The following is a 24985-nucleotide window of genomic DNA, read 5'->3' on the forward strand; positions in this document are numbered from 1 at the left end:
AAAAAAAACAGAAGCTCCTAACTTACTTTGAGTCCGAGCGCTATTCAAATTAAGTAGATATTTTTTTTACATTTATTTTCTCTGAATTTACTTGTTTTTTTTAGGGTCCAATTTCTCTTTTCTACCCCCCCCTCCCGCCCCCCGCATTTATAAAGTTAACATTTGAAAATGGTCAATCACAGATATGTGACTAACCAACCACATAGCTACAGTCTCCGTGTTGCGACCACTCCCACTACATCGTGTATAGAAAACTTTTGAACATAAATTTGAGTTTTTACAGTGCCTTTAAACACTGGTTACAACATGCATTGTGCTGAGGTTATGGAGTACTTGATTAGCAGAATATAGGATTGACCGTCAAATTATGGCAATTTTGTCATCAAGCAGTTGAAAGGATAGTCTAACTAGCCGTCTTTACAATAAATATACAGGTGTCAAGTTAGTGGAAAAACCTTCAACAAGGGGGGAGAAAGAAAGAAAAATATTCTTAAGTACTCACTCAGCATTGGCTTGAATTTGTATGGTCTTATTGGAATGGATGCCAGTTCTCTGAAACTTTATGCAGTCAATACAACAGCGACAAATCCACACATGGTGCAACATACAAACAGTTCAATGGCCCAGCCTAGTCTGCTCATTCAGTTTTGAGCCAAATTTCAGGGCAGGTTTTTCTGTCGCAGGGTATCTAATGGAGTCTGCTGCCAGTTAGACTTGCCCTTGCACATTTAGGTTTTTACATTTTTTGCGTGGCAAGTTGCTGAAACTGAGAGCTGATAATGGCGCAGCGAGGGAAACAGGACATCTGGGACCTGAGTGAATTGGGCAAGCAGCTGTGTATCTCCTTAACCAATCGGATTGAAAGATTGGGAAATAAACAGCACAAGAAGGGAGAAGGGAGTGTAAGTTAGAGTGGGTGACTGCAATGTCAAATCAGGTACCAGTGTTTATGCTCCACACGGGCCTCCTCCCACCTTACTTCAGCTCACCCCATCAACATACCCTTCTATTCCTTTCTCCTCCTTAAATGCATCTATGCTATTTGCCTCAACCGATCCATGTGGTAGAGAGTTCCACATTCTCATCACTCGAGTAATTGCGTGGGATAGGCTGAATGGACCCAGAAGTTCTTTCCTGTATCATTGTTTCTATGATCATACGTTTCATTTCATACTGATGCTGCAGAGAAAATCAAGCAACTCACCTTGCCAGCTATCATTACAGACACAGAGCTTCTCTCCAGTTAGGTCACAGTAGCCATGATCTGGGCTCCCACAGTTGTCCTTACAATATGGAATGTCACAAGCTTCCCCCTTCCAATATTTATCGCATTCACAGAACACGCTGCCAATGGTGCTTCCAGTAACGCATTTTCCATGGCCTGAGCAATTGTTTGGGCAGGAATTAATCCTTAAAAAGAGAATGAAAGGTTACAAACTTTTTGAAAGCAAGTGTATATTATAATATAATACACAACAACAACAACAACTTGTATTTATAACAACGTAGTGAAATGTCCCATGGCATTTCAGGAGCATTGAGATAAAAAATGTTATGACACCAAGCTGCATATGTAGAAATTAGCACAGGTGACCAAGAGCTTGTCAAAGAGCTATGTTTTAAGGAGCATCTTGAAGGAGGAAAAAGAGGTAGAGGTGGAGGGGTTTAGGCAGGGAGTTCCAGAGCTCAGGGCCAAGGCAACAGAAGGCACGGCCACCAATGGTTGAGCAATTATAATCAGGGATGCTCAGGACGGTATACTTAGAGAAGCACGGACATCTCTGGGTTGGGGGGGGGGGGGGGCGGCTGTGAGACTGGAGGAGATTACGGAGCTAGATAGGGCACACCACTATAATTATGAATATTGCAGCTCTCCTCACAACCGTCATTATATTACAAAGAACAAGTTTCTAGAGAAGTGTTTTAGGTACAAAAATGACTCGGAACACATTAAGAAAATGTTTAAGATACGGATTCAAATTATGATTTACGCAATTACTCATACAGTTTTGCAACCACTGCTTTTAATATTCCTGAATTACATTTAATTAAAAAAAAATGTTTTTCCATTTTAAATATCCTTTTGCATTGTGGAAATCAGCCTCACCTAGGCAATTGTTGGGCAGTTGGCGGGCAAATAGACCAACACGGCTTCCTGTGGCGGAGTTGATGGCCTGTCGACGTGTAGATTGACAGACCACAAGTTCGGGATTTAGCGCATGCACTCGGAGTTGTGGTGGATTTCAACGGCAGTGTGACGGCGTACTCAGAGCACGCCGTCATACCCACCGCAAAATCCAGGCCATGGTCTTTTAATTGTTATAGTCGTGGGTCTCGCTACCGAATGGATAGAGAGCATTGGGAGTCAACTTCCACAATAAGCAAGTGACATCATGGATTCCAAGTAGCTTTGTGGCAGATGCAAATTCTTAAATCATGTTTAACAAATTTTTAAAAATGCAAGTCTCAATATTTCATTCACAAGAATTTCAATTCAGTTTCCTGAACTGAGTTGGAGAAATTCAGCTTGTATCATTACATTTTTCCATAATCCAGGTCTATGAAAATTAGTATCTTTTTGCTTCAAGGCTGACTTCTTTGCAACAAATTTCCCCCAATAAAAACTGACCCAAAGTAAGTTATTTGGTCACAAAACATGGTTGCACAAAAATAACATCTCACTTTTTAAAACAAACATAGGTTTCACCCTTGCTGAAGCTCAACCTGCACACTTAGGCCGGAATCTTACCAGTCCTGCGACTGCGGGTTTGGAGGCGGGCCCACTGTCAAAATGGCCGTGATTGACAGCGGGGCGGGTCCCATGTGAACCTGTCTCCTGGTCAGTTTCCAAAGGTGGGGATGGGGATGTGATAATCTAGATAGAGAGGGGGATGGATGGAGGTGCAAGGTAAGTTGGTGTAAGGATGTGTAGGAGTAAGGCAGGGAAGAGTGATGAGAATGTGATTAGTGGCATATCAGGATGAGGTTGAGTGTGGCTTTGCAGTAACATTGCGTTATCTACGGATATCATTAAAAAGTTTGCGCCACTGCAACTAGATCCTCCTGATGACATCCCTGCTTGTGCAATGGGCAACCAGGCTGTGGTAGTGGCGCTACTTGGTGCCGAGCTTGTGGCCAACACTTCGCCGTAGGCAATTAGGCTTATCGAGCTGTGACTGGTCTCCAGTCGTCTTGGTCTAGTGGCAAGGGGGTCCAAGACCTTGCTCAGTTAAGCCCGTGTGGTTGCCAGTGTGCAGCGGCCACCCCACATTAAAAGAACCCATGCACAGGCATCTCCCACTTCGTTAATATGAAGTTCGGGACCTGGAACGTCAGGAGCATCATGGACAACAGCAACAGGCCATCATAGTTCCCGGGAACTTAGACGTTTTGACATCGACATCGCCACCCTAAGTGAGACCCGGCAGGCAAGGGAAGGCCAGCTCAAGGAACAAGGTGGAGGTTACACCTTTTTCTGGAAAGGAAAACCAGAGGAACAATGCTGGCTTCATGGAGTCGGCTTCGCCGTCAAAAATGAGCTGGTCGACTGCTTCAAAGACTCTCCCTGCGGGGTTAACGAACACTTCATGACACTTCGACTCACCCTATCCCGGAACCAATGCGCCACAGTCACCAGTGCGTATGTCCCAACACTCGATGCAACGGATGAGGCTAAAGAGGGTTTTTATTCCAACCTCAAGACATCCCTGTCCCGCTTCCCCACGGGCGACAAATTGATCCTCCTAGGTGACTTTATTGCCAGGGTCAGCAAAGACACAGCCCTCTGGGGAGGAGTGATTGGCAGAGAGTGGGTAGGGAAAGCCAACTCCAGCGGTACCCTACTTCTGACAAAATGTCTAGAACATGAACTCATCATTAACGCCCTGTTCCGTCAGAGGGACAATACAAGGCATCGTGGCAACACCCTCGCTCCAAACACTGGCACCTGCTCGACTATGTCATCGTCCGAGCCAGGGATAGCAAGGATGTGCGCATCACCCCGCGCCATGACAAGAGCCGATGACTGCTGGACGAACCACCGCCTAATCCGATCCATCATCGACATTAACATAGCCCCAAAGCAGAGAGGACAGCAGAAGCAGTGCCGCAAAAAAGTTAATGCCGGGGCACTTAAGACCCAGCTAAGAGAGCTTGATACCTGCACCTCACAACCAATCTGGCATGCCTTGATGACCCAGAGATGCTGAATGCCAACAGAACTTGGTCTGCCCTCCAGGCCTCTATAACCAGTGCCTGTGAAGAAACAATTGGTCATTCAACTAAAAACCACCAGGACTGGTTTGATGAAAATGATCAGGAAATCCAAGAACTAATAGATCGCAAGCACAGAGCATTTCTGAGCCTCAAGCAACAACCCAACTCGGGAGCAGCAAAGCAACGTTAGACGGCACAAGGCTGAGGTCCAACAAAAACCCCAGGACCTAAAGAACAGGTGGCGGATAGAGAAAGCACAGGAGATACAACAACTGGCCAACAGTCACGATATGCGAGGATTCTTCACTACAGTTAAGGCCACCTACAGTCTCTAAACACCCAAGGCCCCACTCCACTCCTGGCCAAGAACGGGGAAACACTCGTCAAACACACAGAGGCTGTCAGGGCCCGCTGGAAGGAGCACGTTGAAGATCTCCTCAATCGAGACTATGCCTTTGACTAGAGTATTCTCGACTCCATCCCGCAGCATGCGACCCGCCACCACCTCAGTGAAACCCCAACGTTACACAAGGTAGGCAAAGCCATAAAACAGCTCAAGAATAACAAGGCTACGTGTGTGGATAGAATCCCTGCTGAGCCGCTAAAGTATGGTGGAGAGGTGCTGTTGGCGTGAATACATGACCTCATCTCTCTGACCTGGAGGGAGGAGAGCATGCCGGGAGATCTCAGAGTTCAAGTGATCGCGACCATGACCATCTTTAAAAAAGGGAACAAGTCCAAACCGGCAACTACAGGGGAATCTCCCTGTTATCAGCCACTGGGAAAGTTGTCGCTAGAGTTCTCCTAAACCGTCTTCTCCCTGTGGCCGAGGAGCTCCTCCCGGAATCACAGTGCGGATTTCGTCCCCTACGGGGCACAACGGACATGAACTTTGCACCGCGACAGTTGCTGGAAAAATGCAAAGAGCAGCGCCAGCCCTTGTACATGGCCTGCTTCGACCTTACAAGGACCTTTGACACTGTCAACCGCGAGGGACTATGGAGCGTTCGCCTTCATTTTGGATGCCCCCAAAAGTTTGTCAACATCCTTCGCCTGCTCCATGATATAGAAACATAGAAAATAGGTGCAGGAGCAGGCCGTTTGGCCCTTCGAGCCTGCACCGCCATTCAATATGATCATGGCTGATCACGCAACTTCAGTACCCCATTCCTGCTTTCTCTCCATAACCCTTGATCCCTTTAGCTGTAAGGGCCACATCCAACTCCATTTTGAATATATCTAACGAACTGGCCTCAACAACTTTCGGTGGTAGAGAATTGCACAGGTTCACAATTCTCTGACTGAAGAAATTCCTCCTCATCTCGGTCCTAAATGGCATACCCCTTATCCTTAGACTGCGATCCCTGGTTCTGGACTTCGCAAACATAGGGAACATTCTTCCTGCATCTAATCTGTCCAATCCCGTCAGAATTTTATGTTTCGATAAGATACCCTCTCATTCTTCTAAATTCCAGTGAATATAAGCCTAGTCGATCCAGTCTTTCATATGTCAGTCCTGCCATCCCAGGAATCAGTCTGGTGAACCTTCGCTGCACTCCCTCAATAGCAAGAATGTCCTTCCTCAGATTAGGAGACCAAAACTGTACACAGTATTCAAGGTGTGGCCTCACCAAGGCCAAAGCCCTGTACAGCTGAAGTAAGACCTCCCTGTCCTATACTCAAATCCTCTGGCTATGAAGGCCAACATGCCATTTGTCATCTTCACCGCCTGCTGTACCTGCATGCCAACTTTCAATGACTGATGTACCATGACACCCAGGTCTCGTTGCACCTCCCCTTTTTCTAATCGGTCACAATTCAGATAATATTCTGCCTTCCTGTTTTTGCCACCAAAGTGGATAACTTCACATTTATCTACATTATACTGCATCTGCCCACTCACCTAACCTATCCAAGTCAACCTGCAGCTTCTTAGCATCCTCCTCGCAGCTTACACTGCAACCCAGCTTAATGTCATCTACAAACTTGGAGTTATTACATTCAATTCCTTCGTCTAAATTATTAATGTATATTGTAAATAGCTGGGGTCCCAGCACTGAACCTTGCGGTACCCCACTAGTCACTGCCTGCCATTCTGAAAAGGACCCGTTTATTCCTACTCTTTGCTTCCTGTCGGCCAACCAGTTCTCTATCCATGTCAATACATTACCCCAATACCATGTGCTTTAATTTTGCACACTAATCTCGTGTGGGACCTTGTCAAAAGCTTTTAGAAAGTCCAAATACACCATATCCACTGGTTCTCCCTTTACCACTCTACTAATTACAGCCTCAAGAAATTCTGGAAGATTTGTCAAGCATGATTTCCCTTTCAGAAATCCATGCTGACTTGGACCGATCCTGTCATTGCTTTCCAAATGCGCTGCTATTACATCTTTAATAATTGATTCCAACATTTTCCCCACTACTGATGTCAGGCTAACCGGTCTATAATTTCCTGTTTTCTCTCTCCCTCCTTTTTTAAAAAGTGGTGTTACATTAGCTACCCTCCAGTCCATAGGAACTGATCCAGAGTCGATAGACTGTTGGAAAATGATCACCAATGCATCCACTATTTCTAGGGCTATTTCCTCAGTACTCTGGGATGCAGACTTTCAGGCCCTGGGGATTTATCGGCCTTCAATCCCATCAATTTCCCTAACACAATTTCCTGACTAATAAGGATTTCCTTTAGTTCCTCCTGCTTGCTAGACCCACGGTCCCCTAGTATTTCCAGAATGTTATTTGTGTCTTCCTTAGTGAAGACAAAACCAAAGTATTTGTTCAATTGGTCTGCCATTTCTTTCTGTGTGAGGCCCCTATGGGAAGAGTGACCATAATATGGTAGAATTCTTCATTAAGGTGGAGAGTGAGTTAATTCAGAGACTAGGGTCCTGAACTTAAAGAAAGGTAATTTCGATGGTATGAGATGTGAATTGGCTAGGATAGACTGGCGAATGATACGTAAAGGGTTGACAGTGGATAGGCAATGGCAGACATTTAAAGATCACGTGGATGAACTTCAACAATTGTACATCCCTGTCTGGTGTAAAAATAAAACGGGGAAGGTGGCTCAACCGTGGCTAACAAGGGAAATTAGGGACAGTGTTAAATCCAAGGAAGAGGCATATAAATTGGCCAGAAAAAGCAGCAAACCTGAGGACTGGAAGAAATTTAGAAATCAGCAGAGGACAAAGGGTTTAATTAGGAGGGGGAGAATAGAGTATGAGAGTAAGCTTGCAGGGAACCTAAAATCTGACCGCAAAGGTTTCTGTAGATATGTGACGAGAAAAAGATTAGTGAAGACAAACGTAGGTCACTTGCAGTCAGAATCAGGTGAATTTATAATGGGGAACAAAGAAATGGCAGACCAACTGAATAAATACTTTGGTTCTGTCTTCACTAAGGAAGACACAAAGAACATTCTGGAAATACTAGGGGACCGTGGGTCTAGCAAGGAGGAGGAACTGAAGGAAATCCTTATTAGTCAGGAAATTGTGTTAGGGAAATTGATGGGATTGAAGGCCGATAAATCCCCAGGGCCTGATAGTCTGCATCCCAGAGTACTCAGGAAGTGGCCCTAGAAATAGTGATGCATTGGTGGTCATTTTCCAACATTCTATAGACTCTGGATGAGTTCCTATGGATTGGAGGGTAACTAATGTGACTCCACTTTTTTAAAAAGGTGAGAGAAAATGGGGAATTATAGACCAGTTAGCCTGACATCGGTAGTGGGGAAAATGTTGGAATCAATTATTAAAGATGTAATAGCAGTGCATTTGGAAAGCAGTGACAGGATCGGTCCAAGTCAGCATGGATTTATGAAAGGGAAATCATGCTTGACAAATCTTCTGGAATTTTTGGAGGATATAACTAGTAGAGTGGACAAGGGAGAACCAGTGGATGTGGTGTATTTGGACTTTCAAAAGGCTTTTGACAAGGTCCCACACAAGAGATTGGTGTGCAAAATTAAAGCACATGGTATTGGGGGTAATGTATTGACGTGGATAGAGAACTGGTTGGCCGACAGGAAGTAAAGAGTAGGAATAAACGGGTCCTTTTCAGAATGGTGACTAGTGGGGTACCGCAAGGTTCAGTGCTGGGACCCTAGCTATTTACAATATACATGAATGTTTTAGACAAAGGAATTGAATGTAATATCTCCAAGTTTGCAGATGACACTAAGCTGGGTGGCAGTGTGAGCTGTGAGGAGGATGCTAAGAGGCTGCACGGTGACTTGGACTGGTTAGGTGAGTGGGCAATTGCATGGCAGATGCAGTATAATGTAGATAAATGTGAGGTTATCCACTTTGGTGGCAAAAACAGGAAGGCAAAATATTACCTGAATGGTGAAAGATTAGGAAAAGGGGAGGTGCAACGAGACCTGAGTGTCATGGTACATCAGTCATTGAAAGTTGGCATGCAGGTAGCAGGCGGTGAAGGCAGCAAATGGCATGTTGGCCTTCATAGCGAGTAGATTTGAGTATAGGAGCAGGGAGGTCACACCTTGAATATTGTGTACAGTTTTGGTCTCCTAATCTGAGGAAGGACATTCTTGCTATTGAGGGAGTGCAGCGAAGGTTCACCAGACTGATTCCCAGGATGGCAGGACTGACATATGAAGAAAGAGTGGATCGACTGGGCTTATGTTCACTGGAATTTAGATGAATGAAAGGGGATCTCCTCGAAACATAAAATTCTGACGGGATTGGACAGGTTAGATGCAGGAAGAATGTTCCCGATGTTGGGAAAGTCCAGAACCAGTGGTCACAGTCTAAGGCTAAGGGGTAAGCCATTTAGGACCGAGTTGAGGAGAAACTTCTTCACTCAGAATCGTAAACCTGTGGAATTCTCTACCACAGAAAGTTGTTGAGGCCAGTTCATTGGATATATTCAAAATGGAGTTAGATGTGGCCCTTACGGCTAAAGGGATCAAGGGGTATGGAGAGAAAGCAGGAATGGAGTACTAAAGTTGCAAAAATGATCAGCCATGATCATATTGAATGGTGGTGCAGGCTCAAAGGGCCAAATGGCCTACTCCTGCACCTATTTTCTATGTTTCGATGTTTCTCTTCAAGCAATTTAATTCAATGGTGAACAGAGATGTTGGCATAAAGAAATAACATCCAGCACACCTCCAATTGTCATGATCTGACTGCAAAGTTACATGCATCCATTGTCGCATAAACAGCACAATGCTCAGAGATAACTGACTCAAGCCAAGTTTTAAATCACGTCCCCCCGGTTTATCTGAAGTCATAGAAAATTTAACATACAAATTTCCCATTTTGTCACAATATGCTCAAGTATAAATGGTGTACATTAATTGCACTTACGAATAAAAAATATTGAATCCAGTTAAGTTATAAGCAGCATCACTAAAAAAGTGCAGCAATGCATAGCCAGATGTGGTAACTACTTCAGGTACAGTCTCATTTCCACGTACCTCTGGAACTATTAGGCCACTGTGGGGGGAATGAAAAATATAGTAGTATATCAAGATTAGCATTTGAGATAATGGCAATATAATTTAATGTACATTCACCAGAAAACACCACACACTGAAGTAAGGTAAAGACTCAATGTTGGAACATTAAACTTTGCTCAAGATTAGTGACAAAACATAGAAAAGCAGTTCACACAATAATTTAAATCATTAATTCAGAAATGCTGAAACACAATACATGATAACATTTGCAATTCTGACAAAAAAGTCACGGAAATGTTTAAGATATGTACACATGTGGAACTTTAAAATTGTGTTCTTCACACTTCCAGGAACAAAATGTTTAAGACACATTTCCTTTAACCGTCTGCTTATTGAATGTCCTTTGCCCTTTCAAAACATGCCCATGTTCTATTATATCGTAAAATGTATTCACTTTGAATTATTGATCTATTTTGTATTTCAAGTAGCAATGATTTACAGAATTCTTTTAGAAAGTCTTGTGGAATGGAAGCCTGTTTTAAAAAAAGCTAAGTCAGACAAATGAACCATATTTCGCTGCCAGCCAAAATACAAAGTACGTCAAGACTCACTGTTATGCTGTATTAACCAGAATATATATCACAGCCAAATAACATTGTTTCACTGTTTTAATAGACGTGTGCTATATTGTATGTTTGCTGGACAACAAAACTAAACTAAAACTAGCAGGAATACATGTTTTAATTCTTTTAATAAATTCTTTTCCCCCTCCAGCTTTTTAACAAAACTTGCAACATAGTATGAAATTCTGAACTGCAGTCATTACTTTTTTTTAGTAAATTGCTTACGTACAATGGGCTCAAAATTGGCCCCTGCCGATTTTTGGCGCACTCATCCGAGGTGCGGCGCTTTTCCACAACTCCAAGCGCGCCAAAAATCTTCCTCCAGTCTTTGGCCGCTGTCCGGCCTCTCCTCGGTGGTGGCATAGCGTGGCCAGTGGATTCGGGGGCGGAGCCAGCGTCCCGGCGCTGAAAACAGTGCCAGGACATCTGCACATGCGCGTTAGAGTGTGCGATGCGCAGTAGCTCCTTGCCCCCAGAGCGGCCTACAGCCTGTGGGAGAGGGACCCGATGCTCGCAGTTGCTGCCCCTATCCATGGCCGAGTGGTCTCCGGGACGTCCCGCCCCCATCTCTGGCCGAGTGGTCTCCCGCACCGGCCCGCTGTGTAAGTAGCTGCTTGTGTTCGTGGTTTAAACTACTGTGATTAAGATGGCCAGGGTCAATGTCAGGAAGAGTAGTGTTAAATAGGTTTCAATTAAGCCTTGCTGGGGTTGAGTAGAAAGTTTAATCATCGGTGCTTTTTGGTCCAATTTTTTCATTTCAGGTTTGGTCAGGCGGGACCTCATAATAATAAAGCAAGAGGTGATGTTTTTGGTAAACAGGCGGAGTTTATGTTTGCAGAGTTCCTTTATTTTCTTTTAATTTTTCCTTAAACCGTTGTTCGTCTTGGTGCTTTCGGTGCAGGTCCTCTCTGCTTCCTTCTATTTTTTTTTAATTGGTTATTGAATGCTTATTACAAAGCACTAAACAAAACACAAAAAGTAAGTCTTGGTGCTTTAGAATGTACTAACCTGCGCCGATTTCTTAACTCTCCGCAAGGGTTTTCTGAAGTGGTGGCCTAAGTAGATCTGGAGTAACTATTAGCTGACCAAAGTTGCCTAAATGGCCAAAACTGGCATAGGTGACAGGGAACACCCCCCTTTTGAGAAAAAAAGGAAACTAAAAAAATTGTAACTAGCTCAGTTGCTCTGGAGCAAGTTTATTGGGGAAAGTGGGGATTTTCAAACTTACGCCAGAAAAACCAAGTTACTCCAAAAAAAACGGAGCAACTCCTGGCCAATTTTGAGCCCTATGACTGGCTGGAAATGGGACAGCTACTAAAATCGAAAGATACCAAAATTGCCTCATTTTTGTCACATACTAATGTACCTGCTGCATATTTCCCAAGACCCATACAGCACAGGGGGCAATTTGGCCTATCGGGCCTGTACCAGCTCTTTGAAGGAGCTATCCAATTAGTCCCACTCCCCTGCTCTTTCCCCAAAGCCCTGCAATTTTTTTTCCTTTTCCAAGTATGTATTCAATTCCCTTTTGAAAGTTACTATTGAATCAGTTTCCTCCACCCTTTCAGGCAATGCATTCCCAATCATAATTAGCTGCATTTAAAAAAATTCTCATCTTCTCTCTTGACAATTATCTTCAATCTCTGTTTGTCGACCCTTCTGCCAATGGAAACAGTTTCTCGTTATTTATTCTATCAAAACCTTTAATTTTGAGCACCTCTTAAATCTCCCATAAACCTTTTCTGCTCGAAGACAAATAATCCCAGCTTCTCTAGTCTCTACACGTAACTGAAGTCTCTCATCCCTGGTATCATTCTGGTAAATCTCCTCTGCACCCATTCCAAGGTCTTGCCATCCTTCTTAAACTGTGGTGACCATAATTGGACAATACTTCAGCTGAGGCCTCTTTTATCCATTCGAATCAGTGACTTAAAGATGTTTAGCATAACTTCCTTGCTTTTGTACTTATGCCTTTATTTATAAAGCCAAGAATCCTGTCTGTTTTGTTTTTTTAAAAACAGCATCAACTTGCCCTACCAGACATACACCCCAGATCTAACTGTTCCTGCACCCCCTTTAAATTTGTACCATTTAATTTATATTGCCTCTCCTCATTCTTCCACCCAAACTGCATCACTTCACACTTATCTGCATTAAATTTAATCTACCATTTCATGAGTCTGTCCATGCCTTCATGAAATCTGCTGCTATGTTCCTCGCTGCTTACTACATTTTCAAGTTTGTCATATGCAAACTCTTAAATTATGCCCCCTTTGCCCAAGTCCAGGCTATTAATATATATCAAAAAAGAGCTGTGAGCCCAATACCACTCACTGTGGGATACCACTGTATACTTCCCTTCAGTGTGTAAAACAACCATCCATCAATAATCTACTTTCTGTCTCTTAGCCAATTTTGTATCCATGCTGTTGCTGCCCCTTTAATCCATGGGTTTCATAGAAACATAGAAAATAAGTGCAGGAGTAGGCCATCCGGCCCTTCAAGCCTGCACCACCATTCAATAAGATCATGGCTGATCATTCACCTCAGTACCCCTTTCCTGCTTTCTCTCCATACCCCTTGATCCCTTTAGCTGCCTGGGCCATATCTAACTTCCTCTTGAATATATCTAATGAACTGGCATCAACAACTCTCTGCGGTAGGAAATTCCACAGGTTAACAATTCTGAGTGAAGAAGTTTCTCCTCATCTCAGTCCTAAATGGCTTATCCCTTATCCTTAGACTGTGTCCCCTGGTTCTGGACTTCCTAAACATCGGAAACATTCTTCCTGCATCTAACTTGTTCAGCCCCGTCAGAATTTTACATGTTTCTATGAGATCCCCTCGCATCCTTCTAAACTCCAGTGAATACAGGCCCAGTCGATCCAGTCTCTCCTCATATGTCAGTCCTGCCACCCCGGGAATCAGTCTGGTGAACCTTCGCTGCACTCCCTCAATAGCAAGAACATCCTTCCTCAGATTAGGAGACTAAAACTGTACACAATATTCCAGGTAAGGCCTCACCAAGGCCCTGTACAACTGCAGTAAGACGTCCCTGCTCCTATATTCAAATCCCCTAGCTATGAAGGCCAACATACCATTTGCCTTCTTCACCGTCTGCTGTACCTGCATGCCAACTTTCAATGAATGATGTAGCATGACAATTTACTAACAAGTTTATTATGTGGCACTTTATTAAACGGCTTTTGAATACATCATCAAACACATAATCCTCTCCATTATTTCATTGAAGAACTCAACAAGTTTGTCGGGCACAATTTGTCTTTAACAATCATTGGCTATCATTGATTAACCCATGTTTTTCCAAGTGAAATTAATTTTGTTCCAGAATACAGTCTCTAGAAGTATCCCTACTGCCGACATTAGGCTGACTAGCCTGTACTTACATAGAAACATAGAAAACTTAGAAAATAGGTGCAGGAGCAGGCCATTCAGCCCTTCTAGCCTGCACCGCCATTCAATGAGTTCATGGCTGAACATGAAACTTCAGTACCCCCTTCCTGCTTTCTCGCCATAACCCTTGATCCCCCGAGTAGTAAGGACTTCATCTAACTCCCTTTTGAATATATTTAGTGAATTGGCCTCCACTACTTTCTGTGGTAGAGAATTCCACAGGTTCACCACTCTCTGGGTGAAAAAGTTTCTCCTCATCTCGGTCCTAAATGGCTTACCCCTTATCCTCAGACTGTTACCAGGTTTATCCCCCTCTCCTTTTTCAACAGGGATGTAAAATGTGCATCTCTCCAGTCCTCTGGCACCACTCCCATATCAAAGGAGGATTTCAAGATTGTAGCTGGAACCTCCACAATTTCTACCCTTAATTCCTTCAGCAACTTAGGATGCATCCCATCTGAACCAGGTGACTTTTCTACTTTGAGCACTGCCAACCTATTTAGCCCTTCCTCTAGGAACCTCTACCGATTTTAACCAAAACCAAATTCCCCCCTCCCTTTACTGTGACATGGCATCGGTCCTCATGAAAGATGCTGCCAAAGTACTCATTCAGTACAAAAGCAAAATACTGCGGATGCTGGAATCTGAAATAAAAACAGAGAAGGCTGGAAATCTCAGTGGGTCAGGTAGCATCTGTGGAGAGAAAAATAAGAGCTAACGTTGCGGTTCGACGAAGGGCTGTCGACGCGAAACGTTAACTCTGTTTCTCTCTCCACAGATGCTGCCTGACCCGCTGAGATTTCTAGCCTTCTCTGTTTTTATTACTCATTCAGTACCTCAGTCATGTTCTTTGCCTCTACAAGAGATTTATATTTGCTCCCTAGTCAGCCCCACTCTTACTTTGACTATCCTTTTATTCTTTATATGTGTATACAAGACTTTAGTGCTCCCCTTTACATTACCCACTAATCTTTTCTCATACTCTTTTTGCCCCTCATTTCCTATTTCAGTTCTTTGCACTCTGTTTTCTGCTCAATTCGCCACTGCATTATGAGCCTGACATTTATCATAAGCTGCCTTTTTTTGTTTCCTTTTAATCTCAATTTCTTTAGTCATCCAGGGAGCTCGAGCTTTGGATGCCCTTCCTCTCCTCCTCATGGGAATGTATTTAATCTATACGCCCAAACTATCTCGCCTCCCATTGCTCATATACTGTTTTACCTGACATTCTTTGTTTCTAATCGGCCTGGACCACATCCCTTTTCAATTCTCTGGCATTAGCCCTCTTCCAGATGAGCATCTTCATCTTTGATTGTTCTTTGTCCCTTTCCATAATTACTTTAAACCCAATGAAATTGTGATCACTGTTTCCCAGATGCTCTCCCACTGAAACATGCTCCATTTACCTCAGTTCATATTTAAATATGCATATATAAAACAGCGATACAATAAAACCACTCTCATTCCTAGTTCACCACACTACTGCAATTTATACCACCAGGATAAATCTCCAAACACAACTCAAAACATCTCATTGTGAAAGGCAGACCAATTTCATTAGAAAAACCACACTGTCCTGTTTACTTGGTAATATTTTCTATGTTTCTATTATGGCCCTTGCAGCTAAGGGGATCAAGGGGTATGGAGAGAAAGCAGGAAAGGGGTACTGAGGGAATGATCAGCCACGATCATATCGAATGGCAGTGCAGGCTCGAAGAGCCGAATGGCCTACTCCTGCACCTATTTTCTATACTGTTGAATTCTCTGTTTATTGCTACTGAAGCATTCCACTTTTGCACCAGTATGAAAACACACTCAGCATAATCACAGCAACACATACCACATGTCTGTGGTGGACAACGGATGGTTGCGAGGTGGGATTTTGGCATGACAGTGCAAGTTCAATAGCAGCATAAAGCAGCCAGCATATTCTTGAAAAGAAACAGCTGGCATTCCATCGTCGGAAAAGAAAATCTACAGGTAAATTGCTGAGAAAGAAGTCGAGACAGAACAAAAAAAAACCTGCATTTATCAGGGAGAAACAAAGTGCAAAAATGAAATAAAAATATCAAATCAAAACAGAAACTGCAAAGTAACAAAAGGAAACATGCAGTCATTAACTTGTTTTGCATTTCAACGTTCAGCAGCACTATGCATTCCTCTCCCTTGACTCTAGATGACACTGCTCTCAACACTTCGAACTTCAATTGCTGAAATCTCCAACAATAAAATGAGTGTTTATGTTGCTGTTGAGCAACTACCAATCAGACAGTGTGCCATTTTCTGAACCACAGCAAATACGTTTCATGCCAAATGAAATGATAAAGTGAGGACCAAGTCCTAGTTTAAAAAAAATGAAACAAGTGGCCTTGCTGTTGGCCATTTGTCTTCAATTGCTTGGATCTCATGTGGAGAGGCTGTTTCTCAAGATGCAGAACAAGACGTTTAGTAAAACATACAAGAACACAGTATCTAATTGTTGGACATGAATTTTTACAAAGTGTTCAGATTTGAAGGGAGGAGGAATTATATAGGTTATCTTTGGCACAGATTCATTGGGCATCAACTTTCTGCTCTCAAAACGGCGCCGAAAATATATCGCCGTATTCTCCCCGCTCTGTGGACTGTGGCATGGCGTGGCAATCACAGTGGGGGGGGGCGGAGATAAGGAGAAAAGAGTGGCGGCAGCTGTCCGCATGCGCAGTAGCTCCTCCCATGATGATGCATGCCTGCAGCGTGGGACCCAACACGTCCCGCCCCTATCCCGGGCCGAGTGGCTGCTGCCTTCCCAAGCTGAGGGCTACAAGAAACAGGTTGGTGCGGGGAGACTTTTGATCGGGGAGGAAGGAGGGAGGAGGGAGGGAGGGAGGGAGGGAGGGAGGGAGGGAGGGAGGGAGGATTTCTTTTCGGAATAAGGTGGACGAATTAACTGCGCAGATAGCAGTTAACGGATACGATGTTTAAATGATTTAGAAAAAAAAACCTGCTCGAATTAGAAAAGTTGTCCCTAGACTGTCTGCTGATAAAAGCAGTAAAAAAAAGGCAGTCCGCCAGTCAAAATTCAACTGCAAACCATATGATAAACTGCAGAAATTCAAATTTGTGGATTTTAAAGCCAACCCAAGCTGAGCGATTACATTTATGAAGAGAAATGGCTGAGTGTACATAATCCATATAAAGTTTACCTCGGACAGAACAGAGTGGCTTCATTGACAAGAATTCCTTGGATGTAGATTTAGTCTCAGGATTGATTGTGCTTCAATACAACTTGATTTTCTGTTCTTGTACTGTGTACTTTGTTTTCCAATTTCACAGTACTGGTAGAATGATTAAAATAATGAAAGTAACAGATTACACTAATAATTGATTCATAAATGTTTTTATGAAACCCTTTGTCTTCTGATATTAAAAAGTGCATATTTTATGAAGCTTTATATAGTGGAATGTGTAAATTATATAAAAGTTACAATACAAGATCTGTATTGTTGTTGTTGTTAAGGTGTTTCGTGCTTTGCAAGGTCCTCTCACTTCCCTTTCTCTCTCCTTCTCCTCTCCCCTGATCTCTGGCTACCTGCGCTGATTTCTTAACTCTCCGCAAGGGTTTTCTATGCAGCCACAAGTGGCCACATACGCTGGCCTAAGTGAGTTTGGAGCAACTATTAGCTGTCGAAACAGTCTTAAATAGCCAAAACAGGCGTAGATAGCTGGTAACGCCTCCTTTTGAAAAAAAGAACTAAACTAAAAAAAATCCTAGCTAACTCACTTACACTGCCGCAAATTAAATGTGCAGAATGGGGATTTTTAAGATACTCCAGAAAAATTAAGTTGCTCCAAAAAAAAACAGCAATTCCTGGGCAAATTTGGGCTCATTCACTCTAAAATTGGTTTCTAAAACGATGACAGTATTTTATGTAAGTTTCTGAAATTAGGACAGTGCTCTATAACTGGGAAGAAACATTTAACATTCACATGCAAATGTTGAACATGCTCCATCGTCATCACAATGCACTCGAGAGGATTCAGAGGAGATTTACAAGGATGTTGCCAGGACGAGAAAAATTTAGCTATGAGGAAAGATTAGATAAGGTTGGGGTTGTTTTCTTTGGAACAGAGGAGGCTGAGGGGTGACTTAATTGAGGTGTAGAACATTATGAGGGGCTTAGATAGAGTGGATAGGAAGGACCAATTTCCCTTAGCAGAGGGGTCAATAACCAGGAGCCACAGATTTAAAGTAGTGGTAGAAGGATTAGAGGGAAGATGAAGAAAATAATTTTCACCCAGGGTGTGGTGGGGCCTGGAACTCACCGCCTGAAAGAGTGGTAGAGGCAGAAACCCTCATCACATTTAAAAAAAGTACTTGGATGTGCACTTAAAGAGCCATGATCTACAGGGCTACAGATCTACTGCTGGAAGGTGGGATTCGGCTGGGAAGCTCTTTTGGCCCCACACAATGGGCCGAATGGCCTCCTTCTGTGTCATAATTTTTTCTATGATTCTATATTGAAAAGAAGCAGAGACAGTTATGAAACCCCTAGGCAACTATCAAACTAATTAAAACAGAAAAAAAAATTGTAATTGTGACATTTTTTTCCTACAAGAAAGCACTCCACCAAGATATACTTTTGAGTACCAAAGCATAACTTCCATACCACAGTCAAAAAATAATTTGAGATCTTGCTTCAGATGTTCGAAGAAAGAAGGAATGCGTAAGACTCATTTCTCCCAAGTTACAATGTTAAATATTATAAACTAACAAAATATACAATAGAAAATACATGTTTTGAAAGTGACAAATGTCAGGACATCAGTTTGCAATGTTTCCCCCCTCCATTCTTCCATACAAGTACTTTATAATACATACAGGTTCAGAATATAAACATTAAATTGCATCCCATATTCAAATGTGATAAATTACCAGATAACCTATTTTATTGATGTTGGCTTCGGGATAAATACTGGCCAGGACATAAGCATACCTTCCTGATCTTCTTAAATAGCGCCTGAGTTTTCTTTTAAACATTCACCGAGAGGGCAGATGGGGCCTTGGTTTAACATCTTTTCCAAAAGGCAGTGTAGCATTCTCTCAGTACTGCACTGAAATGTCATCATAGATTAAGTGCTCAAGCGACCGAATTTCAGCCTCCCAAAAAGGCCTCTTACCGCTAGAAAGCGACGGTCAAGCAGCGGAGTCCAGTGGCCACCGATTTGCGGTCGAATGGCCGCCGCTAGTGAAATTCACCTTGGTGGATTTTCCGGCGGTTCCCACTTCCGCCTCGCTGCAGCCGACCGGTCCCAACTGCGTAATCAAAGTGAGAACCGCCGATCTCCCACACCTCCATCTAAATTCAGCTTGAAAAATCTTCAATCCGCCACATGGTGCCCCCAACAGCTTTTTCTGTCTGTGCACCTTGTTGTCTGTGAGTGGGACATAGCTGTGTGGCAGCCGCCATTAAAGGCAAGGGCCCACTGCCGCGGTCGCCATTTTGTTTTTTTGTGCCGGTTGATTTCCAGATCAGCCTGACAAATATGTCCCCAGTTTCGGCCGAGCCGCCAACAGGCAGCCTGGCACTCCCTCTTGGGTGCCAGGCCACTGGCCCGGCCAAAATCCTCCCTGATGGCCCGGTGGACCTAACTAAAATCTTCAGAGCTTGCAGCGGTTCTCCGCTTTAAGTGAAGGGGAGAGACGTGGTGACACACCCGCGTCATGACGTCATCACCGCTCCGCTGATGATCGACAGCGGCGGTGACTCTGACCCGCCTCCATTTCCGCCCCTCTTGTCGATCTTCTGCTTACCGCCCTACTTCCGCCCGCCATTGTGACAGACTCAACAACAAAAAAAGACAAAGAGCGGAATTTCACAACAGAGGCTACCTCATCCGACGCGGCGGAAAAAATACTTAAGTGGTAGGTGCGACCCGTTTCAGGCGGACCTGAATTGTTATCTTCCAAGTCTCTGGAGTTTGAACCCACAAACATCTGATTCAACAGTGAGAGTTACCACTGAGCAAAGGCTCAGTGTATTAACCCATTTAAAACAGAGAAATGTCATTAATACTGCAAACAATCTCGGTTTAAAAGTTAATTCTATTCTAAAACACTGTTCCAATGCGTTAAGACTGTAAAATAGCACAAAATATACAGCAGGTCACACGATCAAGCCCGAATCCTAGCCCTAATATAATAAAGTTCTTCAAGCTTACCTGAATACAGCTATCAATGGTGCATATATTGAATCGCCATCATATACATACATATGGTCCCAGCTACATTCTGTGGCAAAATGGTTAAACCTTAACCTTAATACTGCATTTGGACTACAAAAGAAAGAAATAATTATTTTTAAAAGTGAGGAGTTTTACAGACCTTCAGCACAATGCCTGCTTTCAAAGATTTTTCAACAATTATGGTTACTACCTCCACCAACTTATCCCCAAAGCCCTTCAGTATTCATAGGATGCATGTCATCGAAGTCAGACAACTTTTATACATGTAGTCCTATTAATTTTTAATTGTTTCCTTTTACATATTTATCTCCTGTAATAGCTGTTCCATACCCTCTTCAATTAGTCCGATAATCCCACCTTTACCTTCCTCTGTAAAAACTCAAGCAAAATATTCAAGCATCTGCAACATTTCTTCACTCTCAAGTACAAGATGACCCCTTCATTTCAAAATATTTTCAACCTTCTTAGATTATCCTTTTACTTATGCACTCCTAATAGTCCTTGAACTTCGTCTTGTGTTGACAGGCAGTCTTCCTTCATAATCTCCCATTTGCTTCACTTTTATATATTTCTCATAACATTCTCCTGTATTATTTTCCCTACACTTACCATATACCTCTTAAGCCACATTGTTGACCTACTTAACCAAGGAAACCCTGCCTGACACATCCCTTTACACAGTCAAAATGTATTTAACCTGCACCCTGTCCATCTCTTATCAACTATTTCTCTGCTGCTGTGTTGTTTGATTTTCCATTTTTTTTTAAACCATCCCTCTCGGCCTTCTGAAATGAACTAATTTCCATTCGAACACCTACATCTTTGACTCTTTATCTACTTTCAATGTGTATCTAACTAGGTTATGGTTACTATTTCCCAGTTAAGAGAAAATTGAAATTCATTCCCCTTCAATTTTCACAAGCTTAAAAAAGACAAAAAGCTGCAAGCAGAATAAAAACTCAGTGCATTTTACTCAATGCACGACACACCTAATTATGAATTTCTCAACTTAAAATTCAAGTAATCTATTATTTTCAGCACAAATTCATTTGCTTAAAAGATCAATTGAGAAGTTTACAATTGAGAAAATAGCACTTTCTTTTTTATATACAAGGACAACGAACAATTAACTATTTAAAGAGATCAATAAAAAACTACAAATATTTAAAATATACACAAGTTGTCACTGACAGATCATCCATGAAAAGCTTCAAACAGTATTTCCACTAAGCTAGTTATACTCATTCTATCAAAATTTGATCTAAGTCAAGATTAATACCTCCCCAAATCGCAATAATTTTGAACTATTTGATGTGTTTTAAAAATCAATTCCAGAAAGATATACTTACTATCCTTCAATTAACCATGTACATTTAGTTTTAACTGTATAATTTATTGGTCCATCTGTTAAATATCCTGACGGTTCTGTTAATCTGAAAAACAAAAAATATAGCATAATTAATATAAAGTAATAATAAAAATGTCAAACACAAGCATATCTGGATGGTCTGACTTTTGCAGGTATGCTGAAATCAAAAACTTAAACTATGTCCATTCATTTGTGGTTAATTGTTAAAGCTTCACAGACAATAGCAACCTTACTGAATTTCTACCATTGCAGCTGCAATTATATTCTTGAAATATTGCAAGAATACACAAATAGGTTTTATCTCATGGAATGGACGGTGATCACTACCTCCAAATGTAAAAGCACTTGGGCAACTGAGGGGTCAGAATTCATTTTAATGTCATTTAAAAAGTGAAGCAAGCTTCAGCGGTGAGATTATTTATGAATGCAAACACATTCCACAAAACAAGCACAATATTATTTATACATATGCAAAATACTGCAGATGTTGGAATCTGAAATAAAAACAGAAAATGCTGGAAATCTCAGCGGATCAGGCAACATCTGTGGAGAGAAAAAAAAGTGAACGTTTCAGGTCAACGACCCTTTTTCAGAACTGGCAAATGTTCGCAAAGAACAGATTCTTAAGAAGCAATGAAAGGGGGAAGGGCAGAACAAAAAGGGATGTCTGTGATCGGGTAGAAGGCAGAAACATAGAAAATAGGTGCAGGAGTATGCCATTCGGCCCTTCGAGCCTGCACCACCATTCAATAAGATCATGGCTGATCATTCCCTCAGTGCCCCTTTCCAGCTTTCTCTCCATACCCCTTGATCTCTTCAACCGTAAGGGCCATATCTAACTCCCTCTTGAATATATCCAATGAACTGGCATCAACAACACTCTGCGGTAGAGAATTCCACAGGTTAACAACTCTCTGAGTGAAGAAGTTTCTCCTCATCTCAGTCCTAAATGGCCTACCCCTTATCCTAAGACTATGTCCCCTGGTTCTGGACTTCCCCAACATCGGGAACATTTTTCCCACATCTAACCTGTCCAGTCCCGTCAGAATCTTATACGTTTCTATGAGATCCCCTCTCATCCTTCTAAACTCCAGTGAATAAAGGCCCAGTTGATCCAGTCTCTCCTCATATGTCAGTCCAGCCATCCCTGGAATCAGTCTGGTGAACCTTCGCTGCACTCCCTCAATAGCAAGAACGTCCTTCCTCAGATTAGGAGACCAAAACTGAACACAATATTCCAGGTGAGGCCTCACTAAGGCCCTATACAACTGCAGTAAGACCTCCCTGCTCCTATACTCAAATCCCCTAGCTATGAAGGCCAACATACCATTTGCCTTCTTCACCGCCTGCTGTAACTGCATGCCAACTTTCAATGACTGATGAACCATGACACCCAGGTCTCGTTGCACCTCCCCTTTTCCTAATCTGCGGCCATTCAGATAATATTCTGCCTTCATGTTTTTGCCCCCAAAATGGATAACCCCACATGTATCCACATTATACTGCATCTGCCATGCATTTGCCCACTCACCTAACCTGTCCAAGTCACCCTGCAGCCTCTTCGAGTCCTCCTCACAGCTCAGACTGCCACCCAGTTTAGTGTCATCTGCAAACTTGGAGATATTACACTCAATTCCTTCACCTAAATCGTTAATATATATTGTAAAGAGCTGGGGTCCCAGCACTGAGCCCTGTGGCACTCCATCAGTCACTGCCTGACATTCTGAAAAGGACTCATTTATCCCGACTCTCTGCTTCCTGTCTGCCAACCAGTTCTCTATCCACGTCAATACATTACCCCCAATACCATGTGCTTTGATTTTGCACACCAATCTCTTGTGCGGGACCTTATTAAAAGCCTTTTGAAAGTCCAAATACACCACATCCACTGGTTCTCCCTTGTCCACTCTGCTAGTTACATCCTCAAAAAATTCCAGAAGATTCGTCAAGCATGATTTCCCTTTCATAAATCCATGCTGACTTGGACCGATCCTGTCACTGCTTTCCAAATGCGCTGCTATTTCATCCTAATGATTGATTTCGACATTTTCCCCACTACTGTTGTCAGGTCTATAATTACCTATTTTCTCTCTCCCTCCTTTTTTAAAAAGTGGTGTTACCTTAGCTACCCTCCAGTCCATAGGAACTGATCCAGAGTTGATAGACTGTTGGAAAATGATCACCAATGCATCCACTATTTCTAGGGCTACTTCCTAAGTACTCTGGGACGCAGACCATCAGGCTCCGGGGATTTATCGGCCTTCAATCCCATCAATTTCCCTCACACAATTTCCCGCGTAATAAGGATATCCTTCAGTTCCTCCTTCTCACTAGACCCACTGTCCCCTAGTACATTCGGAAGATTCTTTGTGTCTTCCCTTGTGAAGACAGACCCGAGTATTTGTTCAATTGGTCTGCCATTTCTTTGTTGCCCATTATAAATTCACCTGAATCCGACTGCAAGAGATCTACGTTTGTCTTCACTAATCTTTTTCCTCTTCACATATTTATCGAAGCTTTTGCAGTCAGTTTTTATGTTCCCTGCAAGCTTCCTCTCATACTCTATTTTCCCCCTCTTAATTAAACCCTTAGTCCTCCTCTGTTGAAATCTAAATTTCTCCCAGTCCTCAGGTTTGTTGCTTTTTCTAGCCAATTTATATTCCTTGGTTTTAACACTATCCTTAATTTCCCTTGTTAGCCACGGTTGAGCCACCTTCCCCGTTTTATTTTACTCCAGACAGGGATGTACAATTGCTGAAGTTCATCCACGTGATCTTTAAATGTTTGCCATTGCTTATCCACCATCAACCTTTTAAGTATCCTTTGCCAGTCTATTCTAGCCAATTCGCGCCTCATACCATCAAAGTTACCTTTCCTTAAGTTCAGGACCCTAGTTTCCAAATTAACTGTGTCACTCTCCATCTTAATAAAGAATTCTACCATATTATAGTCACTGTTCCCCAAGGGGCCTCGCACAACAAGATTGTTAATTAGTCCCTTCTCATTACACATCACCCAGTCTAGGATGGCCAGCTCTCTGGTTGGTTCCTCAACATATTGGTCAAGAAAATCATCCCAAATACACTCCAGGAAATCCTCCTCCATCCGATTGCTACCAGTTTGGTTAGCCCAATCAATATGTTGATTGAAGTTGCCCATGATAACTGCTGTACCTTTATTGCACACATCTCTTATTTCTTGTTTGATGCTGTCCCCAACCTCACTACCACTGTTTGGTGGTCTGTTCACAACTCCCACTAGCGTTTTCTGCCCTTTGTTATTCCGCAGCTCCACCCATACCGATTCCACATCATCCAGGCTAATGTCCCTCCTTACTATTGCATTAATTTTCTCTTTAACCAGCAACGCCACCCCGCCTCCTTTTCCTCTCTGCCTATCCTTCCTAAATGTTGAATAGCCCTGGATGTTGAGTTCCCAGCCTTGGTCACCCTGGAGCCATGTTTCCGTGATGCCAATTACATCATATCCGTTAACTGCTGTCTGCGCAGTTAATTCGTCCACCTTATTCTGAATACTCCTTGCTTTGAGGCACAGAGCCTTCAGGCTTGTCTTTTTAACACACTTTGCCCTTTTAGAATTTTTCTGTAATGTGGCCTTTTTTGTTTTATGCCTTGGGTTTCTCTGCCCTCCACTTTTACTATTCTCCTTTCTATCTTTTGCTTCAGCCTCCATTTTATTTCCCTCCATCTC

The 24985-nt window shown here is 42.7% G+C and overlaps 1 protein-coding gene across 2 annotated transcripts in view; it reads right to left on the reverse strand.

Annotated features, from left to right (window-relative positions):
* Positions 1–24985, reverse strand: part of atrnl1b (attractin-like 1b) — a 1062984-nt gene that overhangs the window by 928381 nt on the left and 109618 nt on the right. For both annotated transcript variants that reach the window (XM_070876576.1, XM_070876575.1), the window contains exons 2-5: positions 21255–21338; positions 19882–19995; positions 9552–9680; positions 1205–1410 (exon numbers count right to left, since the gene is read on the reverse strand). In XM_070876576.1, the coding sequence (XP_070732677.1) occupies positions 1205–1410; positions 9552–9680; positions 19882–19995; positions 21255–21338 (533 nt within the window). The remainder of the gene's footprint in view (positions 1–1204; positions 1411–9551; positions 9681–19881; positions 19996–21254; positions 21339–24985) is intronic.

This window comes from Pristiophorus japonicus, chromosome 3 (assembly GCF_044704955.1).
Source record: "Pristiophorus japonicus isolate sPriJap1 chromosome 3, sPriJap1.hap1, whole genome shotgun sequence".
In the NCBI taxonomy this organism is placed as follows: domain Eukaryota; kingdom Metazoa; phylum Chordata; class Chondrichthyes; family Pristiophoridae; genus Pristiophorus; species Pristiophorus japonicus.